Source organism: Poromitra crassiceps (genome assembly GCF_964638095.1).
Source record: "Poromitra crassiceps genome assembly, chromosome: 10".
NCBI lineage: Eukaryota > Metazoa > Chordata > Actinopteri > Beryciformes > Melamphaidae > Poromitra > Poromitra crassiceps.
The window spans coordinates 32,105,219-32,119,188 of NC_139631.1; the positions used below are offsets into that span (position 1 = coordinate 32,105,219).

Below are 13,970 nucleotides of genomic sequence, written 5' to 3' on the forward strand. Positions count from 1 at the left end.
AAAAGGTACTTTAATGCAATAGTGATTAGATGGCAGTAGCCATTGAACAGAGTGAGAGTTTATTGCATAGGTTGTTGGTGTGGGACCGTCCTGCATGAAAGCTGAGTGAGAACAATACAGTAGTCTGTGACTCCAACAGGTCTCTGCTGTCCCCAAGCAATAAACTAAAGTTCATTTTGCGCTTTTCTGTTCATGTTGACAGATTTGATGGATGTACTGCATTTTCAGTTGATACGTAGACCTCCAATAATTTGGGGAGTGAGATATTTTGTAGGGATGGCAATGGAAAAGAATATTGTTTGGAAGTTGTGAGATAGTCACTGTGGCCGTGATTCAAATCCTTGCCACTGTGGTGTAGACGTGTGCTGAGAGGCGTGTCTTCATCCTGTATAGAAATACTTGCACATTAAAAAATGCTGTACTACTTCTAATCACCCTGTGACCTGCTGAAATACATTTTTCATGGTTTGTAAAAACAAGATTTGAATATCATTTTGTTCCTCACACACTATAGATCAGCTTTGAGGTTTACTAAAAATGTTATAAATAAGAGCAAGTTACTATTTTGGCTTCGATATATATAATGTAATAATACATAGATCAGGCAAATACTTGTTTTTAAAAACAGTTAAATCTTTTCAAATATTGCATTTACCAAACCATGTTCTGTGGTGCTCTGATTCATAAGCAAAGTAACGGATTAGTTAAAGCCATTTTTCAGATGCCAAACTAGACGAGGGTGAGTAGAGGTTTGCCATGGTGACAGCACTAGAAAAACAATCTCAGCCTCCCTGAGCAGAAAGTCACATCAATACCACATTTTAAATATTGAAAAAAAAAAAACTCAAAAGCTTGGCAAAAAAAACAAAAACATCCATATTGTTTTTTTTTTACTCCCAATACAAGTGCACATGGGAGAAGTTAGCCGGTTAGTTCTGCCAGAAAGAGATGATGACAGAGGAATCGCCCTAGAAGTCTTCAAACATAATTTATTGCATTTTTATTTTTGTGTATATCGATTCATTGGACGACGATGTGATATTTGTCAATGTGGAAGCCAAGACATGGACAATGGGTTTACATGTGGGGGATATTTGCTGTGTAGAGGATAATACATCTCTATACTGTATGTTTGAATTATGTTATGTAGGCATATTATTGTTGTTAGGATTTTTAATTTGTTGTTCTGCATCATTTGTGTTGTTTTATATGCAAGCAGTGGGAGCACTGGCTTTATAGTCTAGCTGGCAGAAGTCCTCAAAAGAGGCTTTAGTTTTCGAGATACCCCTACCCAAGTTAGAACAAAACAATAATTTTCATATCCCATATATGTCTCCCATTAATGAAATTGATTGCTACTCAATTTTATTTTTATGCTAAATTAGTTTTCTTTCTCTCTAGAACCACAATCTCTGAAAAAGAGCCAAATTAGGCCAGTCCGAATAGGGGAAAGGTGAGAAAAAAATCCCACAACTTAACACTCCCTCTCATCTTCATCAAATGTGCTGAGGTATGAACCAGGTGTCTGCCCTACATCACCAAATAGTCAGAGTGCAATTTACCTCAAATAAATATTGAAATATAGTCCTGTAAATAAGAAAGCCCTAACCTTAACCAAGTTGTTCTTGCCTAACCATAACGAGGATCCTTCAAACAAAAATATAAAAATGCAATTAAACATGTTTGAAGAGTTGTATGGCGATTCCTCTGTTCCACGTCAACCCTTTCTGGCAGAAAGCCTTCAAGGCTAAATTATCCCATGTGCAATATGCGCACAAGTAGGAGAGGCTAGCCCACCATTTTGTAGCTGGAGATTTTTGAAGTACTCAATGCAAAAGGTAATTTATTACTACAGCCAAACTACCCATTGCGTTTCATACATCTCTAACACTCAAATCCAATATATTTCTTTACAGGTCAACATAATTCCAAGTTCTAGCTATTGCACAGAAATAAAGGGTGTATTGTCAAGGGATACATCTAATGTCAAGGCAAGTTATATCGTGAAATTGTTTGGTTTGACAGCATAAATGCTCATTGCTCTCAAAAGAGAACGGTCAACTAGTCAAGTCATCCAATCATGGGTTTCATCTCAAATTCCTTAATTTGTCAAAGATGCTTGCGCCTTTGATGATTCTGCAGTAGAAATGAGGATACATCTCCATTCACTGAAATGCTAAGCTAAACAGGCAATTAGACTCAGTTTCCCATAACACACTGCAGCCTTTGAGGCAGAAAGTGAACCCTTCTTTCGACTTTAGAGGATAGTACTGTCAGTGCTGCAGTGAGCAATATTCACAGAGAGAGCTGAACAAGTGCTAAATGAGGGCAACATGATAATGTGACATTCAAGAGCACATTGACAATAAACACGTGGGCCTAATATATATATTTTTTTCTTGTAAAAACATGACCAAGACACAAACAGACAGCGTAGTGTACAGTTTTCCCCTCAAAGGCAAGAAAAGTGAAATAAATATTCTTGAAGAAGCACAAAAACCAAAGTTCTCCTTTTGTAAATTGAGAGGAGCGTGGTTTACAGTGGCCAGACAGGCAGGCTCTCGAGGTTGAATGGAGAGAGAGGTAACGTGTCTGAAAGCCCATATGCCTTAACGAACACTCCACTTTTTTCGACTGACTACCAGGCTCTCAATTATAATCAGAAAACTTTGTTGAAAAAGAGACAAAGCAGGGGAAGGAAGAAAACAAACAAACAAACAACAACTTAGGACTCATAGAAGTCCTCCAAACATTCACCACTGATGAACTGTAACAATTTAAAGAGACAGACAAAACTGTAATTCGTATTTAAATATTGCAAAACATACAAAAACAGTTTTCTTTGAAGTGTAAACATTAAGTTGATGTCTGATGGTCATTTTTTTGTACATGGAGAAATTATATAAAATAAATCATGTCTGTCATAACTATAAATTGTTCTTATTAAAATGTAAAAACAACATACTAAATCTATTTATTATTATTATTATCATTACTATAATAATAATAATAATAATGATAATAATAATAATGTTCAGGTTAACATCTGTCTTGTATAAGTGTTTTTCCCCCCGCAATGTTATAAATAGTTATATGTGTAACATCTCTATTCACACTTTTGACTCCTCTGGCTTTACAAGGCAAAAACAATACTTGTGTCCCTGCCACACACACACACACACACACACACACACACACACACACACACACACACACACACACACACGCACACGCACACGCACACGCACACGCTGCCACAGTCACACACGGGGGGGAGGAGGGGGGGGTCACCAGGAGGCTCTACGTGCGATTGAGGGTCTGGAAGATTCTGGAGATTTGGAGCATGACGGGTCCGGTCTCTGGGTCGTTCATCCACTGGGTGCTGTTCAGCGGATTCTCCAGCATGTCTTCAAAAGCTACACGCAAACACAAAAGACACATCGGTGAGAAGCCCCTTTCACAGCAGCAGCCTTCCAAAAGTCTTCAGAATGACATGTGAAATGATATTCCTAATCTACTCTGTTAAAATGGACCAGACTAAACGGTGTACCGAGCAGAGTCTTGGGATTGGTTAGGCCCAGCTGCACCACTGGGTTCTCCAGAATGGCTTGGAACAGCGGGCTATTGGTGTCGATGCCTTTGTCCAGGTCCTCTGGAGAAGGTTTCCTGTCCCCCAGCAGCCACTCACACTGCAGGAGAGTGAGAAAGTCATGAGAAAGTCATGTGAGAAACCTAAACTTGGCCCAAGTATCATGGATTTGATTCTAAAATGATACCATGGTGCTACATAAAAATAGCATGAAACTGCCACATAACCTAAAAGTAGCATGACATTTGAAATAATTATTGAAATAGTTTACATGCAATAGTTAAGCAATTAAATGTGTCGGAAAAAGGTCATTCCTAGTCATTTGGAAGAGAAAAATACCATTAGAAAGAAGGATTTTTCTGGTAAAAATGTATGTCAAATAATCTGTGTAAATAATGAACATTCATTTTCAGGGATTTAAGCACACGTGTGTGTGACTTTTATCAGTATCATGATGTGAACATCTAACAAAGCACCTGGGGCCAGTTGCACCAAGTGGTCTTACGACTGGTCTTAAGCTAAGTTGGTCGTAACTTTACGACCCAACAGCTACGCCGGTTGCCTTTTTCTCACTAAGACCGGTCGTAAATATTACGCCTGGTCAGGAGGAGGCGTAAGGTGCCTGTTCCTGTAGAGATCTCCGTGGTAGTCTATCAGCGGAGACATGCTGTGATTGAGTCCTCACCGTCCTCATCGTCGTAAAGTCGCCTTCGAAGCATGATGTTCGATTATAACGAACTAGTTGTGTGGCTTAGCCTTCCCAAATGTTGAGGGTCGTTTTTTAGAATTTAATACATAGAATTGGGAACGTTACATTCAATTTCATTCAGACTGTCTGGCACTCAATCGCCGCCATTTTCCCCCCGGAGCGAGGGAGGGTGGGAGGAGGGAGGGTGTAGTGATGCACATACAGTAGTGGCTGATAGAGCGTAGTGGCACAGTGACGCTCCAAGCAGGTTGCGAGGCACATTTTTGTGCCAATCAGGGGGCATTCGCCGGCAATTCACATGAACGCGCATTGCTACGACCGGCGTAGTTAAGACCAGACGTAAGCCCTGTTGGTGCAACAGGCGTAAATCCACTCTAAAGACTGGTTTTAACTAAGACTGACGTAGGAGTTACGACCAGGCATAGTTAAGACCACTTGGTGCAACTGGCCCCAGGTCTGGAAACTTTTTCAGTAGTAGCTACTAGCGGAGCTCCTTGCAACAGCACAGTAGAAGAGCAGTGAACATACCGCAGCATCCTGCTGGTTGTTATAACACCACAGAAGAAGAGCAGTGAACATACCACAGCATTCTGCTGGTTGTTATAACACCACAGAAGAAGAGCAGTGAACATACCACAGCATTCTGCTGGTTGTTATAACACCACAGAAGAAGAGCAGTGAACATACCACAGCATTCTGCTGGTTGTTATAACACCACAGAAGAAGAGCAGTGAACATACCACAGCATTCTGCTGGTTGTTATAACACCACAGAAGAAGAGCAGTGAACATACCGCAGCATCCTGCTGGTTGTTATTGACTCTCAGAGCATCGATCACCTCCTTCTCATCAAAGCCCATCTCCATCAATGCAATCACAGCCTGCAGAAACAAAGGCAAAGAAAAAGGTTTGTTTGTTCATATTCACAACTTACCAGCCTCGTTACAACAAAACACATTCCCATTGATCTGTGGCTTCTTAAAAGAAGTTTATCTCTAATCGTTTGTGAGATGACTCACTGATGGGACCGGCTCTCCTGGGCCCCAGACAGAAGCACTACTTTCTCGACACCAAATCCCTGTATTTGGGGTCGGATGAATAAAATGTCTCCCTTAAAATGTAAGCATTTTCATGCCAAACAAATATTCAGTGTTTCCCCAAGAGTTTTATTCTGGCAGGATGGAAACACCATTTAGACCATGATGTGACACCAAAACTCTCCACTGAAACCCAAACTAATGAATTCTTTAAGGTTACCAGCTCCTTAACTCATTGAGTGCCAGCCACTTTTGGAAAACGGATGCTCCCAGTGCCAGCCCTTTCAGAGCGTTTTCAGTGATTTCTCGAGGCCCACAGAATATTGTGTGATATTGTAAACACCGAACACGCACAAAGAACGATGAGACTCTATTGTATCATCAGCAAAAAATAGTTTATTGATATCATTTTCCGTTCTTTAGTTATCAGCCGGAGAAGATAGGTTGATTTCACCAAAAACAGACGTTTCAGACTAGAAGCTGAGATAATGAGCCTTTTGTGAAATGAAGCATTTCAAGCAAATCACTGACTCTGAAGCTAATATTTTCTGACCTGAAACATCTGAACAGTAATTTCCTTCAATAAAACAGCACCCCCACCCCCCTCTACTGCAAACTCCTCCTCCTGGGAGTGTCTCTGATGGCTCTGCTCGCTCTGCTGCGTGTGTCAGGCGACGAATCTCTGCATGGAGCTGGGATAAACTCATCCCCACCAACACACAGCTTGCATGCCAGAGCTGGGAGAAACTCACCCCCACACCAACACACAGCCTGCATGCCGGCGGAGCTTGGAGAAACTCATCCCCACACTAACACACAGCCTAACACACACCCAGCGTCTATTTTCGGAGCGCTCCGTTTTTGTGTGCCGGCTCCCAGCGCGACACCGAAAAGCCAAACCGGACTGCTGAGAATGGTTTGGCCCTTCGGCGTCGGGTGCTGCTTTTCTGGTGGCTAATCGTGTGGAGAAACTATGCAGCAGAGACAGAGGGGCTCAGTTGTGGGAGCAGATTGACTGCTGTTCGCAGCTAACGTTAGCTCCAGCCAGAGCAATCTATACGGCTCTGGCTCCAGCATCGGTTTCCGTTTCATCACGGGGCTTCTTCTGCTGTTTTTCCTCACCTTTCTCTAATCTGGAGAGCACTGTCGCCACCTAATGGGTCCGTAAAATAGCTTCTACACATTCGAAATCCCCCATACTTTCACAGGAGATGCATCAGGCTTTGATCTACGTCCCACCGTCAAAAAACGCAATTGACGACTTTAGTCGTCATTGGCACTCTACGTTACTATTTGAATTGACGACGATAGTCGTCATTGGCACTCAATGAGTTAAGGGAAGGTGACCTACACACCTATGCAATGGTAGGGGAGGCTCTGGGATACATAGGGCTTTTAAATTAATGAATAATTATTACACGCACAAAGACATACTTTGAACAATTAAATGAATACACAAAATGTGCAAAGAAACTGAAATGTCACTGCTGGTTCTACAGACTGGTTTTATGTAGCAGTGGTCATGAAGGAACCACCATCATATCGAAGGTGGAGACATAACTGACCGATATCCAATATTTAATACAAGGCCAAGATCACCCAGAGATATCGGCAAACCAATATGTGGGTCCGTCTAACCATTCTCTAAAGGTGTCAAAGTGCTCTGTGTTCTCTAAAGGTGTGAAGGTGCTCTGGGAAAGATGAGATAGGCAAATGATAATTAGTAGAACTGAACAATTAACAATAGCACCTAGTAGTAAACAAGAGGCTCTTTCACACCGGCCTTGAAAGCCGAAAAATGCACGGAAAATAGGATTAGCGCCTCCGATGTGAAAGTCGTGAACGCGCTTTGGTGGACAATTGTTTTACGCCTTTTGTCCCGCGACGGGAGGTAGTAACAGCGCCGGGTTACCTGGCAACCCGCCTCCACTTGAAAGGTTGTCGCAGCGAGCCGGAAAAGGTGCGAATGGTCTGCTCATTCATAAAAAGAATTACAGGGGAAATCACCTCATGGATCAAGAAAGTGCACGAGTGAAAGTAAAAAAAGTAGCCTATACAATCATGACTGCAGGGACGCCAGGAGGAATGCTCCGTGCGGTTAGGCTTTATGCTCAAACGATGTTGACATTAGTAGGTAGGCTACAATTAACGGAATAAGCTTCAGAGGGCTATAGCTGTCTGTGGCGAGTTGGTCTGAGGTTATTCCCTCTCGAAATCAGCTCTGTGCATTCCCTTACAAAAACTAACGTTAAGTAGTCATGTGCATTTATAGCCTATACTATTCCCCCGTCGAACGTTATGCAGACTGCAGCTGTTTGATATGCGGGCGGTCGTGTATCGTTCCAATTTTAGTAGGACACCATATCGATCTGCCCGCCCACCATGCGAGTGCACTATCCTCCCTGCTCAGCGGACTAGGAGGGAAGTCTTGTTGAATGAATTCGTTCATCATACAGTAGCCTAGGCTACACTAACCTATGAAAATATACATTTTGTCAACTTTGTCACATGGTGTGAGCAGAACCACCTGCAGCTCAACGTGTCAAAGACAAAGGAGCTAGTGGTGGACCTGAGGAGGGTCAAGGCTCCGGTGACCCCTGTCTCAATCCACGGGGTCAGTGTTGACATAGTGGAGGATTACAAGTACCTGGGAGTGTACATTGACAATAAACTAGACTGGGCTAAGAACTCTGATGCACTCTACAAGAAGGGGCAAAGCCGTCTCTACTTTCTGAGACGGCTGAGGTCCTTCAACGTCTGCCGGACCATGCTGAGGATGTTCTACGAGTCGGTAGTGGCTAGTGCCTTCCTGTATGCTATTGTGTGCTGGGGCAGCAGGCTGAAGGCAGCGGATGCCAACAGACTCAACAAACTGATCCGTAAGGCCAGGGACATTGTCGGGCTGGATCTGGGCTCTCTGACTGCGGTGTCAGAGAAGAGAACGTTGTCCAGGCTACGCTCCATCATGAACAATGACTCGCACCTAGGGATGCATCGATTATAAATTTTGATGTACGATTATAGTCTGAGAAAAAACCACGATTATCACGGTTTCACGATTATTGTTATAAAAATCACGACGTATAAAAATCACATGAGCATTCTCTAAATAGAGGTTTTATTGTATTTCCCCCACAATCTTAACAGTTGCTGCCTTCCGGAATACTAATGCACGATATGGATTTTTACAGCCGATAGTATAGGCCTACGCTAACCGATAAATATTCTCCTGGCCAATAACCGATACGATAAACATACTATGTTACTTTTTTCACATTTTTGTATTTAAAAAAATAAGTTCTTAACCTGTATTTTATGCACACCTGGGATTAAAAAAAGAAAGGGCAGATGTAGTGAGCAAAGATGGATGATTTAATATTCCATGGCTCTGACCTAAACAAATCTAACTGACATCACTATTGTGAACATTTCTGATATAATATGATTGTATTAGTAATGTGTATCACTCAATAGTCAATACAAAAAATATTTTATTATTATTTTATAGAAGCGAAAGCCTATAGCTGCTTAGTCTGCAGAAAAAAACACAAAAGGCATAGTAACTTAGACTCTTATTGGCATGTTACTGGCAACTAAATGTGCCGTCTGAATGTTGCATTGGGGTCAGTTCTATTGAAGTGATGATGGGGCAGGCATGGAAAGCCTCACTATAAGCCATCATGTGTCGTTTCACTTTTTACTGGAAAATGCTCCTCTAGATTAAAGAAAGGACACTCTGTGGTGTTGACTGGTGTTTGTTATGTAAATGTGCGCATTTGTTTTCCTTGTCTCAGTCAGATCAGGACTGCCAAGCAGGGTTACATGCTGCCACTCCGACGTGCTGCCACTCCGACGTTCTGCCACTCCGAAATATCGGCACTCAGAAAGGGGGTCTATATTCCCCGTTTTTCACTAACCTCTCCCAGCCCCCACGCCAAACCTAACCTCCCCCCATGCCTAAACCTAACCTCCCCCAGACCCTAACCCAAAACCTAACCTCTCCCACCCCCACGCCTAAACCTAAAGTCGGCATTGCGGCTTCTAAGGTGAACGACCGCCAGTCCGAATAATGGAAGTTAACGTTCGGAGTGGCAGCATGTCGGAAAGGCAAAGGAACCCCGCCAAGCAGCTAGCTACGTTAGCTTCACGTTATTAGGCCTACATGTAACGTTAGCGGGTTGCTTTTGGAGTTGACACAAACCCTTGGTTTGTTTTCGTGTAAAGCATGAGGTTCTCTATGGTTTAGGCCAGCGCTGGGAGCATGAAGTGCTTTAAATGCGGGGATGTTTGGTCACAACGAGCTTGAGGAACTATGTACGCTAGGCCATGGCCAGCTAGCTAACATTAGCCACAACAGCTAACGTTAACGTCAATGACTGTATGTTAACGCTAAACAAATCCGCTGCCTCCTCTCCACGTTTGGTTTAACGTAACACCAGCTCAGACTTTCCCCTCATCTCAGAAACCTTGTGGGACATGTATTGCAACATTTATTTTGGTGCTGGCGTCCATGGCTAGGCTACAGACTGGCTACTACTGTGAGACATGGCAGCTGCCTGTGTTTGGTGCCTCCGCTAAATAGTCCGTGCGGAAACGAAGCGAGAGAGACAGGTAAGGTTCCTCTCCTTCCAGCGCCGTCTGCGCCGCATGGGAGTTTAAACTGACGGACTGTTGTGAAACAAAACACTCGGTGTAGCGGAGCCTCTGCGGTTATATAACCGTGACGTTTTAAATCGCGGTTAATAGTCAAACCGGTTAACCCCTGCATCCCTACTCGCACCCACTCCACGACGTGCTAGTCAAACACAGGAGTACGTTCAGTGAGAGACTGATTCCACCTAGATGCAATACGGAGAGGCACAGGAAATCATTCCTGCCTGTGGCCATTGGTCTATTTAATGCCTCTCTTAAAAGAGCACCTCGGAGACGCTCAGTCTCCCTGAGACTGAGCCAGCCGATAGGTTAACTGTGCCTGGCTGAGCCACGTGTAACGTATAGGGCAAGCAGACTTAATATAAATCACGAGCAAAATGTGCAATATGTGCAATATGTCACGTGCAATAATGATAATTGACACGGAATGTATACTATACTTACTCTACGTATTCTACTTATTTTTTGCTTTTTGCTTCTATCGCATTTACTAGTTATTCTATGCTATGTTGTGTTTTTTTCTGCTTATTTGCTTAATATTGCATTTACTACGGTTTATTTTTATTTTATTTATGCTATGTGTGTTCTGTGAGCGAGCTACTGTAACTTGTCCCAATTTCCCCCCGGGGATCATTAAAGTCTTTCTGATTCTGATTCTGATTCTGATTTGGGCTAGGAGGAGCAGGAAATCCCTCCGCTCGCCTTTCAATCCGGGAGCAGGGGATTTCACCTGAAAGTACACAGCAGCACGGTAATGTGGCCGTGCTGCTTGACTCTGTGTGAAAGCAATTTCTGTGGCGAGGCGGCTGGCTTTACGGGACTCCTAAACGGCAATTTTTGCGCGATCTGTGTGTGAAAGAGCGTAAGGTGTTTTAGTGTTGCAGGTAATCTTTGGCCCATGAATCAAGTACTACAACACTGGTGAAAACCTTTCGTGATACTCAAAAAACTGTTTGACTGAGCCTAAGCCACAAGTGATATGAAGAATCGCAGTCTAAATTGCAATTGTAATATTATGTTATGGTACAGCCGTATGGTTCAGCCCTAATAATTAAGCTTTGCAAAAAAAAACTCGCTCCAAACCGAGAGCGCCACCTACTCTGGAGTCGGGCCTGAACTCTCGTTTCCTGCGGATCCTCTTGAAGATCTCTGTGAGCTCATCCTGCCTGGTGCTCTCCTCTGTGCTGGACTGGGACAGGCTGCGCAGGAGGTGAGGGCCCGCGCCCGGGGCAGCACAGGAGACAGAGGGACCCGGCGGTGCGGCGGCGGCAGCAGCCGTGGCCCCCGCTGCCCCAGAAGACGCGTCCTGGCCAGGTAGAGGCGTGTCCGCCGAGGGGTCGTCCACGTGCTCGATCAGCCACTCCATGGCCTGGGTCACCGACATGCTGCAGGATGAGAGGAGCCAACCACTGAGTCAGGCTTGTTGTGCGTAGGTTTCTAGGATAAACGGCACTACTGGCAGGTGAAACAAGACCAGCAACAACTTTTAGTTTTGCTTGACTGCCATTGGTTCTTGGAAATGTTGTATAAATGTGGCACATTGACATCACTGTCTATTTGTGTTTTACTGCAGGTAAAGCACTTTGTAAACATTGGTGTGCTATATAAATTATTCTTATTCTTATATTATTATCAGTATAAACTCACTGGTTCAATCGGAGAGCCTTGATGGCTCTGCTCTCAGGGAAACCCATCTCAGTGAGCTGCTGAAGGGCCGTTTCATCCACCCGATCCTCTTCGTCCTCATCCAACATGGCTGCCGGACATGCAAACACCCACCCACCCACCCAACACACCCAACACACCCACACACACACACACACACACACACACACACACACACACACACACACACACACACACACACACACACACACACACACACACACAATAAAACAATTCAGCTATAAAACAATTATGCTGTGTATCCTAACATAACATTGAAATTCGGGACACAGACTTTGAAACCATTTGAAGTGATCGTAAGCTTTACCATTGGCCTTTTTGAAGAGTTCAACTGCATCAGGGTTCAAGGCTAGAAGCTTCTGGGCCACTTCAATGAGAGAGACCAGGATTTTTCTAAGCTCCGTCTGAAACTGGTCAAACACAAACAAACACACATGCCAATGATATATCGAATCTGAATTACACAGTAATCTTTATGGATTTGAGTGTCCATAAGCAATCCCTCACATCTCTAATGTTGTGCTGGGTGACGGTGCGGTCGGTGTGACGCGTGGACAGGCTGGTGGTGGCTTTCAGGATAGCATCTTTGTCTGGAGCCTTGCTGTCTTGCTTCTTCTGTGACAATAAAGACATGGTAAGTAAAAAAGTACTGGTGAGACCAAAAACACAGCTTTTCAGGTCATATAGAGTTAGACTAATCTGATGAATCATCTTCAATTCTGTTTTGATGAGACCAAAAGTCAAATAAGCTTACCTTTTCCTCTGAGGATATGTCTGCCATCTTTGGAGGCGTTGGTGGCGGTCTTTTCTTTATAAGCAGCAAGACGTCTAAAAAGGTAAGTGACATTCATGGCAATCAGCGTAAAACGATTTTCCTAATAATGCCACAACTTTTGAATTAAGCTGCAGCAACATACCTTTATCTTTGAGATTTTCATCAGCGACTGTCTTAGTGTCGGTGAGGATTCTCTCTGTAGCAGCGTGGATGAGTTTATGGTGGGTGAGTGTTTTGGGGTCTTCGAGACTTCCATGGACATACTATAAAATAAGCAGAAAATAATTTTGAAGAGTGGGGTAACAAAAACAGCTCAGAAACATGCTGCAGTGAACAGACTGAATACAATTATGATAGGAGGACTTAATGTGGGTAACTGACAACTTCCCTCTCTGTTTTCATGATGCAAGCACCAATGTACTACTCTGTGAATCCCAAACACCTTCCTATGCTAAAAATAGACATTAAACTACCACTTTAAAATAGGTTAGGCTATACCAGAGAAGGTGACTGTGAGATGGGTTGTATAATAATAGACATGGCCTGAAAGCAACACGCCATCCTATATCACTTAATGCAAAGCAACTGGAAACATAAATGGGACACCGTCCGACTGTAGCTAGCTGGTTTGAGAGGGAGAGCCAACATGCTAAATTATAAATAGCTTAGTCTACCCAGTTACTATAAATACAGAACCAGTGACACTGACACTGTCAGTTTACAGAGGGCCTGGCAGGCTGCATGCACCCCAGGCAGAGGAGACAACCAGGCACAAACAGCACACAGAGAGACAGATACTGTATACAACACATAACAACCAACCCTACATACATGTTTCAAGCACTTCTCTTTGAGTTTGTCCACAGTAGTGTCTTCCGTGACCTCTTCCAGCCACTCCGTGCCCTCCATTGTACATATGTGTATTTTCAACACTTTCCCAGCGAATATCTTCTCTTCCTGCACGAACATAGCTGCACTGAGTCAAGTGTTGAGTACCAGTCCAGTGGTGTTAGCTAGCTAGCTAGCTAGCTGCTGTTGCTATGTGCTCCGAACAGAGCAAGCTAGCGTGCTAACGTTAGCACCCAGCTAGCTGTCGCCCTGTAAATCCGCCGACAACAGCGCGAGTACCCGGCACCGATTAGCTGTGGACCATTTTCGATCGCCTCGACCGGTTCCCCCCGCGACAGCAAGCGGGCGATGTGTCCCGTGTTCGCCAAGGTGTTTATTCTCCCCCGTGAAGACGAGCAGCCAACCACCGAGACAGACCCTATTTTGACGGTAATGTTTGAACTTTGAACTAAGGCGATGCAATTACCGGTGCATCATGGGAAGTGTGGTTCTTTTGGTTAATTTGTTACTCCCATTTTTACAGTTGCAACTACTAGTGTCCTCTCTAGAGAGTGGCGTCAGCGGAGGACCAAAATTGAGATGTCGGGACTCTTCTATCTAGATGGCTCTGGCAGCAACAACAAGATACACAATAACTAACATACTGTTGTGTGGTATAGATATGATGGTAGAT

General features: G+C 43.7%; 1 protein-coding gene across 1 annotated transcript; it reads right to left on the reverse strand.

Moving 5' to 3' along the window:
* Positions 1–876: 876 nt before the first annotated feature.
* Positions 877–13,702, reverse strand: ubac1 (UBA domain containing 1). The gene is made up of 10 exons (XM_083645129.1): positions 13,280–13,702; positions 12,591–12,711; positions 12,428–12,501; positions 12,181–12,288; positions 11,981–12,083; positions 11,635–11,743; positions 11,087–11,372; positions 5,092–5,178; positions 3,551–3,689; positions 877–3,416 (listed from the first exon to the last, which is right to left on the reverse strand). The coding sequence occupies exons 1-10, from the start codon at positions 13,415–13,417 to the stop codon at positions 3,301–3,303; spliced, it is 1,281 nt and encodes a 426-aa protein (XP_083501255.1). The 5' UTR covers positions 13,418–13,702; the 3' UTR covers positions 877–3,300.
* Between the last annotated feature and the right edge of the window lie 268 nt (positions 13,703–13,970).

Coding starts and splice junctions, on each gene's coding strand:
- ubac1 (XM_083645129.1), bottom strand. CDS start 13,417: ATGTTCGTGCAGGAAGAGAAGATATTCGCTGGGAAAGTGTTGAAAATA. Junction 11,373..11,634: donor AAGGCTCTCCGATTGAACCA/GTGAGTTTATAC, acceptor CTCATCCTGCAG/CATGTCGGTGACCCAGGCCA. Junction 3,417..3,550: donor CAATCCCAAGACTCTGCTCG/GTACACCGTTTA, acceptor GTTTGCGTGTAG/CTTTTGAAGACATGCTGGAG.